At 38.8% G+C, this 17,500-nt stretch overlaps 1 protein-coding gene across 1 annotated transcript in view; it reads right to left on the reverse strand.

Moving 5' to 3' along the window:
- Window positions 1-8,544: 8,544 nt before the first annotated feature.
- The window catches only part of LOC145502031 (vesicle-fusing ATPase-like), a 27,611-nt gene continuing 18,655 nt past the window's right edge, over window positions 8,545-17,500 (reverse strand). The window contains exons 20-32 of the mRNA XM_081481333.1: window positions 17,261-17,448; window positions 15,941-16,036; window positions 15,240-15,285; window positions 14,397-14,507; window positions 13,992-14,125; window positions 13,442-13,508; window positions 13,052-13,131; window positions 12,431-12,565; window positions 11,825-11,886; window positions 11,097-11,148; window positions 10,902-10,957; window positions 10,142-10,187; window positions 8,545-9,951 (exon numbers count right to left, since the gene is read on the reverse strand). Coding sequence (XP_081337459.1) covers window positions 10,166-10,187; window positions 10,902-10,957; window positions 11,097-11,148; window positions 11,825-11,886; window positions 12,431-12,565; window positions 13,052-13,131; window positions 13,442-13,508; window positions 13,992-14,125; window positions 14,397-14,507; window positions 15,240-15,285; window positions 15,941-16,036; window positions 17,261-17,448 — 1,049 coding nt within the window. The 3' untranslated portion in view covers window positions 8,545-9,951; window positions 10,142-10,165. The remainder of the gene's footprint in view (window positions 9,952-10,141; window positions 10,188-10,901; window positions 10,958-11,096; window positions 11,149-11,824; window positions 11,887-12,430; window positions 12,566-13,051; window positions 13,132-13,441; window positions 13,509-13,991; window positions 14,126-14,396; window positions 14,508-15,239; window positions 15,286-15,940; window positions 16,037-17,260; window positions 17,449-17,500) is intronic.

The raw sequence follows: 17,500 nt of genomic DNA on the forward strand, positions 1-17,500 counted from the left end.
CGTCTGTCGATGGGTCTGGGCCTTTTTAACGAGTGCAGACTAAGGCTGATTCCAAACATGTTCATCTTGTCAATTTTCGCTCATAATTACCTAAAATACACTTTTAAGATTTTGTTGAAAATAATATTAAATAATCAAGTTAGGAAAGCAGTTTCCTAAAAATGCTCTTCACATATAGCGTACTTTCGCAAAACTATACCAACGACGATTATAAGCACAAGACAAGCGCTCAGGCTTCCTATAACGGCGCCAATGTTTGATTTGCTTTGCTTTCGTCCACTTGTTTCTACATTGAATTGTTCTTGTGTTTCTTCCTCTGTACTAGGTGGCTCTGTTGGTTCTAGGGCTAGAATAGAACGTTGAAACGAATGAGAAAGTTCTGAATTATTGATAGAGAATTGCACAATGTAACACAAAACAGTTTCAAACATCGAGGTTTTATTTTTAACTTAGGAATAAAGCTAATATAGGGGAATTAAACTCTGTTACCCATCATCCCCCCCCCCCCCCTGAGGAGAGGGTACTCCACGAAAAATCGGATGGAGGTGTGCCTCCCGCTTTCTAAAACCCTTACACTATTTAAGACCAGAATCTGTGATTTTCCTTACCCTGTTTAACATCTGAAAAAAAAATTGATATCCTATTTAAGGCCTGACCCGTAAATGAATACCCCTTTTAGACCTGTCCCATAATTAGTTACCTAGTTCAGACCGATGTTAAAGGCATTGTGGAGGGCTTTTGTCTCATAGATAATAGACCCTATTCATAAATGGCTGCCAATTTAAAATTATTTTGTATGCATTTAAATTATCCCAACTAAACTCGTTTGAGAATAAAAAATCTTTTGAATCATCAACTCAAAAACGATGTTAGTTGGGCTAATTTTAATAATAACAAAATAATTTTTAATTGGCAACCATTTATGAATAGGGTCTATGATGAAAACGTATAGCTTCTTCTCCAAATTCACGACAATACTGCAAAAACCATACCCTATTTGAGAACAAAATGACCAAACTCGATACCCTATCTCTGACCGAAACGGTTAAAGAAACCATCCTGTTTGGGGCCGCACAGCCCACATAGCCCATATAAGGGGATGCCCCCCCCCCCTTCGTGGGGCTTTCATCCTCTCTTGAAGCACGTACAAAAACTTCAGACACGAATAAACAATACAGACACATGACTCATCTGGATGGATTATGGTGTAAATTGGGCGCCGGGATTTACTTACCGATGCACTTTTTCGTAGGATGTCTTTTAAAACCTTTCCTACAGGAGCAATTGTACTGAGCTGGAGCCGGGAGCCATTTGGTAAGGTATATCATCTTACAGTCTTCAAGTTCAGTATCACAGTCAACCTCGAAATATCGACAAATGTTCATCCCTGAAACGAGGGGAACAATGTTGCTCAGACTGTTTACGTTCAAGAAATTTCCATGCCATGATTTTTCTTTTTGAAAATGGCGCTAGCCACACGTTTACTCAACTATATTTATTAAGGACATTCGATGCCATTCCGACTGGAACATTCCAGACGAAAAGTTGTGGCAAAGAAAACGAGGACGAGTGGTTTAATATTAAAATAGACGAGATTGAGAGCCAATAATGTTGTTTATATGGAGAGCTTAGACCCCGTTCGCCACGCCGGAGGAATTTGAAAACACAGGTTTTACTGTGAAAACGCACCAAATGTTTCCGTCCACCCTACGCCGGAGAAATTTTGGATTTGTCATTTTGGATTTGTGTTTGAGGAAAAGTCGGTCAGCGAAATCGCATGATTATCGTGACGCCATGGTTTTCGAAAAGCTCCGTTTTCAAAAAGTTTTCTGTCCACACGAAAACGCAAAGCTGGCATTTTCGAATTCATCCTTTTTCAAGAGCGTTTTCGGAAAGCTCCGTTTACGTGACGGATTAATGTGGACGGTAGGCCTAACCGTAGTATTTACTAAAAGCCGCGTTTTCAAATTTGATAGACAGGGAATAATGGAACACTCAGTAAACAACAATGAATTTTTCATAGCGTTAACTTACCTTTAAGTCTTACTTTACGATAATCAAATGTCATTTTACGCTTCGATTTTTTCACTGTGATTTTCCCTTCATATCTATCGGATCCTGCACTGCTAGAGGTAGTCCGGGCCACAATCTTTCCAGTTTGGAATTTTCCCGGTTGAAACTCGACCAAAACATTTCTTCCAACTGTTAACTGGTTCCATTTTGGTATTTTGTCCAGGTAAAGTTTGTCAATGAGTGACGGATATCGGAATATGGTTGAAGACTTTCTGGTCTTTGACCTGAAATGTAATTCGCCCTTGGCGGAATCGAGGCTGTAACCAACGATATAGCCTCGTTCCCATGCTGGCGGTTTGTTGTCCTGAAACAAACCGAAAGCAGAGATTCTTTTCAACTTGTTAACTGCAAAAGAATCATAAAATGTGTCATGAAATAAAGAGAAACAGTTGATTTACTTTTTGCATTATCTAAGTCTAAAACCTTAACTGATAAAGTCTGTCAACAGTCCATTACCAGGAGAAATCATGATGTTTACGAGAAAATGTACACGGCAAGTTATTTTTAGAATGACGTTTAAGCCGCCAAAGTGCTGGAGCCATGGAAACGGAAGTAAGATAAATTAAGATTTAATGCTCATAATGAAAGAAAGAGTTACATGGGTAGTCATGACTGGCTGGTAACAAAACATAAACCTATTCTTTTAAAAACGGTGGATGTTACGTTCTCTGCGGAAAAACAAATTCACGCATTAAAATTGACTCATATAACTATTTACTAAATGTAAACTGATATAACGCAGCAAATAATGGATAAATCTTAAGAAATAGTATTATTGACTCCGATGGACCAAAGCCAAGAGAGACAGGTAGAAAAACTGGTGGAAACTTCACTCTAAGAGTAATTAGAAAACAGCCCTAAAAAAATACGAGCGCTTATTGGTTTAAAGTCCTGTTTCTATTAAAAAACAATTAGATTATGAGCTCGAGATTTCTATCGCTTGATAGTTGACGACGGCGGAGCCCGAGTCAACTATCGTGCGATAGAAATCGAATTATAGAAACACTCGTGAAAGTTTGGGAGAACTCGAAAAAGCTGTGGAAACAACCGCGTTCGGCTTGTGTTCCCACAGCATTTCTCGTTCTCCCAAACTTCCACTCGAGTTTCTATAACTCGATAGCAACACGGTACATGTTTTCTATTTTTTAAATAATAGGACGCTCTAATAACGTTTACTTGGGCTTCGTACCACAGTATCAAATCGTACTTTACGAAAACGTGTATTGGACAAAATAAAAACAAATTAAAGAATCAGGATATTTTAGCACAAGAGTTCCGTTTAGATATTTAGTAATGAAGTTGCTTCGTTGAGTATCCTCCTAATCCAGTCGCATGTTGTGAGTTTAAACCATTTTGGTTCAAGAATGGAACACAGCTGTCTACGCATTTATGGGGAACTTGTTTGCAAAGAGTTTTCCAGGTCTTTTTACAACTTATGGCGATTACATATTACATGCTAAGAGAAATTGTGCGAAGTTCATTTACTGGTCTGGCGATCCGAGTAAATTGTGCAGTCAACATCGTTGCCGTGTTGCGATCTTAAACCCTTTTCAAGAGTTTTATCGCCCTTGGAGAGCGAATAGATAAACTCCTTCGCGAAAACAACAGTCCTAGGACAAGCGCAAAACGCATTGCACTTTATTTGCATAACTTTTCAATTTGTGTGTTTTGCGGATAACTTCCGAGAATTTGCGACCTTACCGCAGCTTATGAAGAAATATTTAAGCTTCATATATTTATTGAATCAAGGCTGGAGTATTTTTAAAAAGGAACTCATATATAAGGGGAGATGCAGCATTCTCTTTTACTATTTATTTTGGTTTCATACTCGTCTAGTTCATGTCACGCAACATGATTTTCTTTAGTAGTCAGAGAGTTTTCTAAAAAAAATTGGAGATCGCTAAGACTGCTAAATATATATGAACTACTAGTGAAATAAATTTGGCTCAACTATCGTCCAGGCAGATTTTCCTTAGGACTTGGCAAGAACGATAATATTGGTTCGTCAATAATCCCGCACAATTCCCCGCACAATAGAAGTTTAAATTTCCCGCACAATTTCCCTCGAAAATCACACGTTATATTTTTTCCCTCCACCCTACTAGAAAGCCAACTAACTTGGAGGTGACATATTTAATTCAAGTTACCGAAAGTCTTATCTTTACAACTTTGGAGATCGACATATATTACGCGATGCAAGAAACAAGTGGCATGCTTTTAATGAGCTGCCAGTCCACAAAAACGTTTTCATATTTAGCTCGTTTTATTGCAATATGATTTGTTTTACTGCAAGGTTGTAAATAATAACAGCAGTAGCCTCATGCAGTCATTGACTGCCTATTTTTTGTCAGTGTTTTCGTAGTTTGAACTCATACCGTGATCGGCTCATTTTCGAGCTCGACCTATGCTCACCTGGCTGGCTTTCAAGCAATATAATTCGTGGACCGACCCTTTCTGAAAAAGATCGACATCTTTGTATGCGAGATGAACGTATAAGGCGCGATTTGTATCCCACACGTGGGGAAAACGGTCAAAACGTAGTTGTCGACAACTAAAGCAGTTTCCCTTTTCGAAAAGGGAAACTGCTTAGTTTTTTAGTTATCGATGACAAATAGTTGTTGACAACTAAATGTTTAGTCTGTGGAGGACCCTAGGCAACTTCAGAGATATTTAAGAAATCCTGTTTAGTGGTGGGTTATTTAAACTCAGCAGCTGGTCTTAATTTACAAAGAATCTTGACTACTTAATAATTTTTAAACTAACCGCTGGAGAACACTTTTTGCAGTGCCTTTAAATTCTTTTATCTTTGAACAATTTAGATTAGTTTAGAAAATGTCGGGCAAGTTTATTCCATAAGTTGGTGTTTTTTCAAAATAGCATGATATTCATCCTTAATTTAGATTTCCTTTTTTTTTCAACGGGTTTATTGCGCGCGCATGTTAAGGTGAGAATAAATAAATAATGCTTAGAACTCATGAGCTTAATCAATGTGACAAAGACATGCAAATTGAACTTACAAGTTGGTGTCTTGGCAGTAGTTTTAAAATCAACGCCGTTAAATAAAACCAACCAAACTAGCAACCAATTGAAGAAGAGCATCTCAAGACAGAATGCTAGATATAAGATAGCAAAGCGAGTATGATGTCATAGAGCTGATCAGCCCAATTAGAAGCAAACCGTCGATCTGTAATTAATTTTGATCTGTATTTGCTGATGACCGCGTGATTTTACGAATATTTTGAAAAGAAGACAATAATTCAACTGAGCAATTAAATGTGCTGATCCACGGTTTTTCTGCGTTTTTGACAAATATTTTGACGTCGATGCAGAATGATAACCAATCTCTAAGCCTTTCCACAAATATCACACAACGGGGCTAAATATCTGCTCGGAAAGTCTCAAAAAAATTTCTAAATATCACAAAAAATTTACTTAATATCTGGAAAATCCCTCTAAATATTCCTTATTTTTGTATGGAACATGAACTAATTTTGACTCATAATTAGGCAAGAATTTTCAACATTTTCTAGCAAAAGTACAACAACAACAACAACCACTTTATTTGTACTCACTCATAGCTAAAATTTAATTGTATAAAAATAGTTTAATCTTATTTCTTATTACTTTCTAAATATAACGGAAACTTCTAAAAATCCCCAACAATATGCCGTTATTGGTGGAAAGGCGAACTAATCTTCAAGAAACTTATTGTTAATTAAACTCCCTCAAATTCCCTCAAACGCCTTAAATTAAAACAGCCCCCAAAATATATTCTACCCTCAAAAAAAACAAAACAAAAACAAAAACACAAACAACGTGCAAGTATTATTAATTCATTTTATTAACTCTAAATACTTCAGTTGTAGCTTAATGATGACAATTACAGCAATTTTTCTAAGGATCAAAATATTCGTCTGACCTGTGACCAAAAAACCAGGTGTCAGTATAATGAAACTTTTTCACTTGTAATCTACATGTCGAACCATTGTATTTACAAGCGCAGACGAAAACGAGTTCGATAAAAATCGTTAGAATTCCAGGCTACAAGTTTTTGTAATTACAGATGTAGCGCTACACGTGTAAAAGATGGTAAGAATCAAATTTAATAAAACTTCTACAAGAGTCCGATTTGTATTTTTACAAGAGTAAAACTTGTAAGTCGTAAGTGCAAAATACAAGTCGCATGTCACTTGTAAACATTGAAAACGACTTCTGAAAAACCTATTTGAACGTCAAAAAACGGCGTCTCCAAACAAGTTTCGTTTTCCGATTTAAAGAACGTTCTCAGTTTTCGTGACGGATTTATGTAGACGGTGGGATTAGCTGTAGAAATAAAGCTGCGTTTTCAAATTTTTCCGCGGTATTGTTGTCGGGGACTAAGCCTTTTTCAAATATCCTGCAGTTATTTAACATGAGCAGGTGAGCCAATCAAAAATCACTCTTTAATGGTTCGTGCATGAAAGTGCGTGTTAGCAAATTTTCTCAAAATTTAAATTGCAAATTATACATGAGATAACACGATTGGTGCTTTGCCTTCCTTGATCGTACTATACGTTTAACTTCTCAAACTCATTAATAATTCATTAAGTTTAAACAAAGAAAATTATGACCGTTACGGTGTTTGGATGTCTGGTCTTAATAAGCATAGATTTTTACGATTTTATTTCTCCGTTTTCTCCTTAGTTTTAGTTTCGATTGGGAAGACATATCAAACACTCAATACAGTGTTTGACCACATTTCCAAACACTTCGAAGCTCGTCAAAAATACTCCGCTGCGCGTCGTATTTTCAACTCTCTTCTCCGCGGTGTTTGGAAATGTGGTCAAACACGGTCTTTCGTGTTTGATATATTACATCAATGTTAAACATTTAACACCATCAGGAATTTTTATTTAGCCTGCTTCGCTGCTGGGAAACGGTACCAAGCTTCGGTTTGGGATTTGAAGCTGTTACGAAACAGAAATACCGTTAACAAGAGCTTTACTTTCAAGCAAACTTTGAAAGCATTTAGCGCTTGAAGCAAAATGGAGGATAGAACGCAGAGGATTAAGGGAACACAAAACGGAGCTCAAAAGGTTTATGGGGTACCTACGCAAAGGAGATAGCAGATATGCAGATTTATTTTACTTACGATACCTTCCGAGTTGTTTTTCTCTCCAAAAACCATCATCAGGATCTTTCAAATTGTTTTTAATTCGTTCCACTGTCTCCACCACTTCTTGATCTCCAAAATTGTCGTGTAGGCCATATTAAAGTGTCTTAGCTCAAAATCGGCCAGGGACTGGGTCATTCTATAAGTACTCCCAAAGTAGGTGAAATGAATTCTTGCGTTTTTTCGCGCTATTGGTCCTTTCGGACTATAGTAAATTAAGAGAGACGGAAAACGGAACCCAGCAAGCAACACAAATGTGCTAACAAAAAAACGAAACCCAAAAGGAAGCGCAAATGGGTAAGGGGAACCCAAAGCGCATGGTAAAACAAAACGAAGAGTGCAAATAGATTACGAGCGACTCAAAATGGAACGCAATTCAGCAAACTTCATTTATTACTTCTTTGCTAATCTGAAGACCAGATCTCCCGCGGACAAGCGTTAAACAGAGTGAGATCTGGGTTTGAGAGTACGTGTTGCATCATAGAACCGGTCCAAACTGGTTAATCAAAACTGATAATCATTTACAGCTATTAGAAGTCGGTGTTACTACTGACAGACTTTTCTCTTCACCACGCATTTGTAGTATGTGGTTGTCCGCGCTTAGTTGTACAGACATTGCAACGGCTCAAGAGACGCCTGAGTTTACAAACAAAGTTTCGTTGTGCATACGTCGACAAACAGTTTCTCTTTGCTTAGATTAGTTCAATTCGCTGCAAGTACAACAGTCGTCCGGTTAAATATCGCTCTGAAAGGTAGTCTTTTATCTACGAAACCAAATACTTACACCTCTATGAATCCACGAGGTATTTTCGAACGAATACAGTCGCACGGACCAGAACTGGCTTTCAACAGATTCAACATGGCCCGTCCTTTTCGCGCCAAGCTTTCGCAGGGTCGCAAGGCTTTGTTGGAGCGCACAACGGTTACTTGGGGAGCCCTAAAAAAATATAACAACTAGTCAATTAAGCCCCTCTGACCCGGATAAAACCGCAATCGAGCGAAGGGTTCAGATTCAATCTGTCACGCAAAGGGTGTACAAATTGTACATATGTTAACTTCCTGTGATCTTTTGTTTTCTGTTTCGAAATAGTCTCTCTGTGGCACGATCGAGGAGCTGAGAAGGCCCAGGGGACGAGGTTGAAACATGGGGCAAGGGCTCAGGACGGAAAGGGACTGGGGCGTTACTACGCTTGCGTAGCACCTGACTGCGCCCCAATCCCGTCTCGTCCCGTCAACTTTCTGCGCACGCACTCGCGTATACAAACACTCTTTTTCAGCTTTATGAAGTACTACATACAACTGCCAGATTTCTTCAATCCAATCCTTTATTGGGGCAAACGTTATCAGTGGAATAACCATCTTTAAAGTATTTAAATTACAAAGGCAGAAATAAATGACTCACATCCCTACAACTATAGTTGATCATGTGGTATCGGGATTTCGAATTACGTGCTTAAGCCGGGACTATAGAATACGCTAGCAAAGAAAAAAAGATGGACTCCTTGCCCAGTTTCTTGCAACTCTTATGAAATAGTTAGTTATTCTTCTGAACTAAAAAAGGCCACCAAAGGTGAAATGCGAAATCTATGCACACATTATATTTCTCGAAAGACTTTTTCTGTTTGGTTTACACTGGAGCCTCATAATCCTCTCCTTTCTTACAGTTATCATCTTTATTGAATAATATTTCTCGAGCGCATTAATGATTTATCAATTTGAAACAAAGGAAATCATGACCGTCACGGTGTTTGTATATATGATCTTAATTAGCCTAGATTTTTACGATTTTCTTTCTACGTTTTCTCCTGAGTTTTAGTTTCGATTGAAAAGATATATTAAACACTAAAGACACCACATTTCTTAACACCTCGAAGTTTTTCAAAAATATTCCACTACGCGTCGTATTTTCAACTCTCTTCTTGGTTGCTTGGAAATGTGTTCAAACACGGTCTTTCGTGTTTGATATATTACGTCAATAAACTTTTCTATCGTGACGTTTCATCTTATATTATTTTATTAATGGTGCAGTTTTTGACCGTGTCGAGGACAAGAAAATTATTTACCTCCTTCCTATACAGTCGGGGAAACAAGCACTACTTCAAGCAAATCTTCACTGAAGTCTCGTATTACCGATTCTTATCTTCAAATCAGAGACTAGCAAGAGTGCTCATAAGTACTCCGCGAACAGTCACATCAGCATGACGTAATCACGATACGTCACGAGGCTAAGCATTTTCGGAGACGGATGGCATAGCCTTCAACTCTTACTTATTCCCCCGTCTGTAAATTTGACCCAAAGAACCCTTGCAAAGTGCCTCAACCAATGACAGCGCGTTTTTTCTGGCAACCAATGAATCAGGAGCAAAACAAAAACCATTCCTCACTTACGCACGTTTTCCCGCGCTTGGCACCAGTTGTAAGTTTTCCCGCGCTTGGCACCAGCATCCTATAATACCGCGCTTGCAAAAATTCAGTTGTAAGTTTCCCGCGTTTCGCACCGCTTCCATGTATTCCTGCATTTCACAGGGGTTGCATGTTTTTACTTCGATTTCTGATATGGTTTAAGTTTTAGGAGATTCACTGGAAAACCAGTCGATTGTTATAACAGAGTAAAATAAAAGTGATTTCAAAATTAAGGTAGGCTAGTAGAAGAATGATCCATCAAACTTAAACGTTGCCTTTGAAAAAAGAAATGTCTTCCACCAAAAAATTGCTCTGTCCTGATCCTTAAGGAGATAAAAGGGAACCATATTACAAATATAAACGCAGGTTTATTTAGTAACCCAACATTGTAGTCAGGAATTTAGACTTGGGGTTTGTGTACTGACAGTAAAGCAGTGCCAATCCATGAGGGTCTTCCAAGCTATGCTGAAATCATTTACTCACGTAAGCTGTAACATTTGCCAGGTCACTCACCTCTTGTAGTCACTTGATACAAGGCTATGCTTGTGGGCCTCTCAAACTGAAACAATTGAGACGACCAAATGATTAACTCTCGTTAATTGTTATGTAACCACAACTGCTCAATAAAAACTTCAACAAAAAAGTCACGTTCATCATCTCTATTAAAATTTTGGGTTTTAGTCTTGAATTTTAAATGCCCAAACAAAAGTGTTTTTTTACTGTTTTCATGGTTTTATTTGTGATTTTCTTCAATTTCCTTCGGTGAAATCTTTCAAAATTTTCACAGCACATCGCATCCTTCGGGATGCGAGTCTCAAACACGAAAAAAGTAGGGTTTGTACAGGAAGTTTTTTCGATTTTTGCAAATTTACGTCTTTTACCGCTGCGAAAAAACTGGTCTTATAGATTTCCCTGAAAAACGAGCTCTGACTAAAGTAAAATATTAACTACCAGTCTGCCAAATTTTACAGGAATTTCACCGAAGTAAACACGAGGAAATTCACTGTCAGTTTTGCTTTTTGTTATCATGTTGAAGTCATAAAATATCGAAAAACATTAACGTTTTCCTTCGAGCGCGCGCAGATTACTTGAGCTTTCGTCCTCAGCGCGCGTAGAATCGTAAAACTATAGGGAGCCACCTTAGACAGTCGTTAACAACAACACTCGTCAAATCTGTATTGACCTTATAAAAACTGAGTTCGAAAAAAAAAGTTTAGACAGTTTTTTCTTTGACTAGAAACACGCAAAATAAAATACTCTGCAAGGTACATACCAGTTTTCATCTTCCAGTAAACTAACAAACTTGTCAACTCGATCACGCTTTATGGTCTGAAACAAAAAGAAAACATATAACGTCTTAACTGGAAAAAAAAAAATGAATTCAAAAACTTGAACAAAACGAGTGACAAAGACCTTCCTGAGAGCAACAGTGCTGTAGAAATACTACTTAGTTGAACATAAACGATACCTGGACAGCCATCTCTGCCATCATGAGGAGTTTCTTTATGCCCACGAACAACCTAAAAAAACAAAATTGTGAAGTTCAATGCAACTGCAAGTTATATAATTAGAAATGGCAATATTGCATGTTGTTGCCATGGAGATGTAACTGTCGCTTAGCAAAGTCCCCCAATGAAAATTTCCGTCTCAATCAAGGCAATCAATTGCCTACAACAGTAAAAGATTTTGTTCTGTTAATTGTCATACACGAGTCACGAGTCAAGTTAGATTTTCCTGTTTTGGGTCTTTTGGTTTTAATTTCTGTGTAAAAATGTTGTACCCGAGGGACAAGAACGGCAAGATTTGACTCTTTTTTCACTGCCGATTGGGAGAGTTTATTCATGAAGAAGTCATTTATTAATTTTCCTCACAGATTTCGAGCTCTAATACTAACATAAAACTGAGGCACAGGAGACAATGTGTCCAACCCATGGAGGACATTGATTTTCTGTAAAACACTTAGTTTTATGGAAAACGCTTCTCCGCAAAATTAATAGACTAATAGCAGGTCAGCGAGAAAGATAATATTGTTTCAAACTGCAAAACGAAATCTTAGCTGTGGAAAACTGTTTCGTGTCAAACGATATCAAATATAAAAAAGAAAAGGTGAAAAAAAAAGTTGACTCGAACTTGACTTGTGCTACGATTAAACTTACCCAAAGCAAACGGGGAAGAATTCATTGGATTGTTTCATACCTTCTCTGGCCAATGTTTCTCTCAATTTGCCTAATTTCATCTTCATCAAACAACTTCACATGCTGCAACAAAATATTGTATTGTTACTGGTTGTTTGAATGCAACGCAATCCATGACTCATCTGGCCTGTTCGATCAAAGAATTGAATTGTACATCAACTTTTCTTGTGCAGCAAAAACGTCTTTAATTTTGAGCACTTGCTCGAGTCAATAGGCGAAGGATCAGTTCAACGCTTTTCCAGCTACTCTGTTCACAATGGTCGGGCAAATATCGCCCCAATCGCGGAATGCCCTGGTCAGTTAAATAATCACAAAATGTTCACGACCCATTGACTGCCTTACAGGCTGAGCGAGTGAATTTGTCCCCAGCTAACTGCTATAACTCTCTCGCAGCTTCGCATTCACTAGATAAAAATAGCTCTGTAGTGTTCAAGATTGACTGCCGCTGGAGAGTTTGGTAGAGAACGGAAGTTTGTGTCAATAACTTCATGTCCTCCCAAGCTAAATTGTATGTAGACTGGCAAACCGTTTCAATTCATGGATCATAGTGTATTTGATGTCAGGAACGACTCACATGAACATTAAGAAATAGCATGTGTAAACTAACCTGCAGCACTTCTCTGAGTTGGTCGGTGGACGAGAGAGAGGGAACATGGATCACAGTGTTAAATGACTCAACAATGCCCATGGTTTCCAACACCTCTCGGCTGCTGGTTGTCCCAATGACGATTAGCTTGCGACCCTAGAGGATGGAAAAAAAAAAGAAAAAAAATGGAGTAATCAGTGTTGTTTTCTTCACAAGTGCCATGCTGTCGTTATCGTTATCATAATTTTCAATGTCAACGTAATTGTGATTGCCATTGACGTCATCCTCAGTGTCGTTGACGTCATCATGAAAACCATTTAAAACATCATCGTCATCATCATCACGACCACATTATTCTCATTGACGTCATCATCACCATGGTCTTCATCATTGACATTGACGTCATCAGCATCCTCACGCAGCACTTGGGGAGAAGCGTTGCGTGACAACCCTAACAACGGCTGCCAAGCAGACTACCATTGAAGTGCACTGTAAAATGTTATCCCATGTGGCAAGTTACTGAAAAGCGCCACCTCTCGTGCCTCAGACAATGACACAAAAGAGGGCCGAGTCCTCTAAAAACGAGACGATAATCATAAGATCATAGCCTAGTTAGTGTGTAGGGATAAACTGGTTACGCACCTTCCTTAGCTTCTTCTTAAGTAACACAAGCAAGGCTTGAAGGACCGCGTTAGAAAACCTTGGTCCAATGGCAACGTAGTCTGAAATTTGTAAAGCAAATAAAATTCACAAAGTAAATCACGCAGTTGCACTGGTAATGTTTAGTACGGTGTGATGAACAGCGAAACTACATTTTCGTTTTACTAGCTGCCCCTGAGGACAGGAAGTGTTATGGGGGCTGACTAACGCTGTTTTAGGCGCTGCTGTGACGTAGATCACGGTGGTTCGTACCATTGTTGTCACGCAAGACCACATGAAATGAAATCTAAAGATGTGGAAAGAAACCACAAAACCAAAACGAACATTTTTAAAGAGACATCTATTAACCTTGCAATAAATAAGGATACATACCTAACAGGCGTTCTATATCATCAACAATGATACAACTGAGGTCTGACTTGTCCGCATCGTCAAAAATCTATTTAAAAAAAGACCACACATTAAACAATGTATCGAAATAGGTCCCACAAACAATACACAGGAAGCGTTTTAGCAAGGATGTCTAGCTGATTAAGGTCGTGTTCTATTGGAATCAACCGTTTCTGGTTGGTTGAGCTGGTTGAGTTGTTTCGTGTTCTGCTGAGGAAAAACCGTTTTCGGCTGGTTTGATTGGTAAACTACTGTATTTCAGCTGGCCTCAAATCAGTTTGAAACGGTTAAAATAGCATTTGCGTGATTATGTCACGTGATTACGCAAAAGGGTTGTTCCCAGGAGTTACCGCGTTTCAACCGAAAACCGTTGGAAAAGTGTTCTATTGAGAAACGTTAACCATCTCAACCAAAAACAGTTGCGGTTGAAACGGTTTATCCCAATAGAGCGCGATCTCAAATTGCTCTGGCACACATGTGTACCACTAAGTTCTTGCAGTGTATAATCTGCAGAGTATAAGGTGCTACTCACCTTTTTAATAGTTTGACATTTTGCACTTTCGACAAAACCAATCATGTGCTCTGGTGAACACATCTTGATGAAGGGGAAGTCTGAAAAGAGAGCCATCTGCACCGCGAGTGCTGTCTTGCCACACCCGACAGGACCTACAATCAACATCTACACGGTTAACTTCCTAAGAGATAAATGTTTTGTTCATAAATTTCTTCAGTCTGGGATTCTGTTACAATGTCCTGGTGATCAGAACAATTGAAAACCACTGTTTCTACTCAAAGATGGTTTCTTGAGTCTAAGTTTCTTCCAAATTATTTTATAGGTATTAATTGTTTTCTATTGTCTAAAAAATACCTTATATACTTGCAATGATTACCAACCGCAAAGAAGGTTCATAAAATGAGCTTTAACTGCCCTACGCACCTTCCAATAACACAGTAATTGGCGAGGTGATATCTTGGGTTCTCGTTTGCTGCAACAACAATTTCCCATCATCCAATATACGCTCCACTTGGTTGCCCCAGCGGATAATTCCTAGCAAACGAATGAAACGAAAAAGAATTACTTGACAAACTAGCTAGATGTGTAAATAGACAGAGGCATATATAAATGGAACACAGAAAGGTCCGTGGCAAAAAAATTGTGGACTACAACAAAGACAAATCACAAAGAAAAAAACAAAGTTGTCTTCGTAGTAAATTTTGGGTATATTCTTTTATGATATAGATAGGACCCTGTGCGCGCTCTGATTGGTTGAAAACCCATGTTTTGTCAGAGTATAAAACAAAGAAAAAGCGTGTTTTATTGTTTTGCTCGTGTAAAATCTATATCATAAAGCAAATGAAGAATCCTGAGCCGTGTTTTGCACTGTGATAAAACACTCCGGACATTTGAGAACACTCGAGAAATGTAGAAAACAATCGCCTGCGGCTCGTGTTTTCTACATTTCTCTCGTGTTCTCAAATACCCGTCGTGTTTTATCACGGTGTAATACACGGCTCAGGCTTCTTTATTTGTTAAATAAACGTCTGTTACATCTAGTTGGAATTACTTGAAAGGAAGCTGACACCATTAGTAGCTTAGGAGAAAGACCTATAGAACTGCTTGTCAGAGCCATTCTATTCGGAAAACAAACCGCAGGCTTTATAGCTACGACCTCCAGTAACAATCAAGTAAGCTGATTACACTGTTACAGTCTTTACTGTTCAAGAGCATCTACAACTTGCATATTAATTAACAGCAGGAATTCTTCACTTATCTACTCACCATTAGCTACATAAAGATCGAGATTGTCATCAGAAGGTCCGAATGCCTACAATACAAAACAACACAAACAATTTAGGAAAAAAAACTGTACAATTTAAGTACAAAAAAAGTAATCTACATAGTGCTCACAAGGTGAAAAACCATTTTGCTTTTGTGTGAGGGCCTACTGTAGACATGATACAAATTTCTGGTTTTCTACAATGGTCTCTCGCAAAGAACATATGTAAACCAAATTTTTTTTTCCAAATTATCTCCTTGACTTTGGGTGACTGATACGTTATTGTTAGCGTTGATTTTCTATTTGATAAGATTTTCGCCAAGATTCCCTCAATCTTGGCCAATTATAATAGCCATCAGCATTTTAATAAATAGAGCACTTTTTCCGTGTTTACATAGCCTCGTCTAAACACGAGGCGGGGTTGGAGAATTCGAGACGACTATGCAACCCCGAGATGCAGTCGAGGGTTTGTATAACTTTCGAGAATTCTCCCAACGCCCTAAGTGTTCAGATGAGGCTATGTAAACAAGGAAAAAGTACCCTATTGCTCTTACAAAATGCTGCTAGAAAATTTGTGCGAATCAAAAACGTCGCAATCTTATTAACAAATTCTCATCTAAACACACCTATCGACCAATGAGAGCGCGCATAGTGGCTCAGGTATTTTATAACAAAGTATCGACAAATGACTTGTTTTACTGACCGGTTTTATATCATGTTCCAGTGCATGATGGAAATCCTCGCGCTTTACAACGATCTTTTCAGCAGCCTCCGGGTCGATCTCAAAATTGTTCTTGAGCTGTGAAATAAGTATATCTTATTACATGTTTTGGTGTGTAGTATCGCTGTATATTTTTACGAATTGTGCCGTATTTTGACGAGCCTGTAGGGCGAATCAAAATACAAACAACAAGTAAAAATATACAGCGATACAACACACCAAGACATCTAACAAGAAATTTATTATCCAACTGCCGTAGTCACTGTAGTCAATAAAAAGAGGGAGAGTGTGACAGTTTTGCGTGTGCGCGCCGACCTGTACAGCAAGCAGGTTTTCTACCGTACAAATAACTGTAAAATATGGCTGTACATTTGTACTATTATTTGGACGGTATTCGCTGCAGTTGGGTAATAAAGGAAGAATATGGAACACTTCTCTAACCGAAATAACACAGACAAAAACATTTTTAACTTTGACGGAGGGAGCTGAGAGTTGGATCTCAGAACGGAGATTTGGGAGTATTAGGAGAGGATGGAGGGGGGGGGGATGGGGGGTAAACAAATTTTACACTGTTCTCATAGATTTACTGAGGCGCATGTATTTTTTGTTTGGTGACGAGTGTCTCAGGCCCCGCCCACACTACGCCAAAGAAATTTGCAAACGGAGGTTTCACTCAGAAAAGGCATCAAATGTCTTCCGTCTACACTACGCTGGAGAATTCACGGAAATCGCAGCAATTAGCGGCCATTTTGGATTTATTTTTGCTTGAGGAAAACACGGGCAGCGAAATCACCTGACTATCGTAACGCAATGGTTTTCGAAAGGCTCAGTTGTCAAAATGTTTTCTGTCCACCCTAAAACGCAAAGCCGGCGTTTTCACATTCCTCCGGTTGGAAGACCGTTTTCGAAAAGGTCCATTTTCGTGACGGATTAGTGTGGACGGTAGGCCTAACCGTAGAAATGAAGCTGCGCTTTCAAATTTCTCCAGCGTGGTGTGGACAATTACAGTGGACAACCAGTGCAATTGGTAACACGAGTTACCTTTTGCCTCTGTATCAAAACGAGACTTCGTGCGAAACCTTTCACGTGGAAAAGTGTTCGCTTCAGCTTCAACTGCATGCCAATCAAACTCATTTTCATATGAAAGGTCTTGCACCAGGACTCGTTTTGAAACAGAGGCACAAGATAACTCGGACATGGCCTATCTCCGTAGCACTTTATCGTCAGTTTGGAATTTTTCTAGTCACATTTTAGATATTTCGTGCAAAAAGAGACTTACACTCTGGCTTCAGTCCGCATTACCTGAATAAATCGATTCATTGCAGTAGACTGTGCAGCTCGCACTAGGCCTTCAATCTCGGCTCCAGTGAAATTCTTGGTTTGCACTGCTAAATCTGCGAGGTCGACATCCGGAGCCAGAAGCCTGTGTTCTCTCATCTTGGCTGTGTGAATCTCGAGAATTTGTACTCGTCCTTCCTCATCGGGCAAGCCTAAGGAAGTGACAGAAACATAATGAGAGAGCTATGTTAATCAACCCATGCA

This window comes from Orbicella franksi, chromosome 11, assembly GCF_964199315.1.
Source record: "Orbicella franksi chromosome 11, jaOrbFran1.1, whole genome shotgun sequence".
Taxonomy (NCBI): Eukaryota; Metazoa; Cnidaria; class Anthozoa; order Scleractinia; family Merulinidae; genus Orbicella; species Orbicella franksi.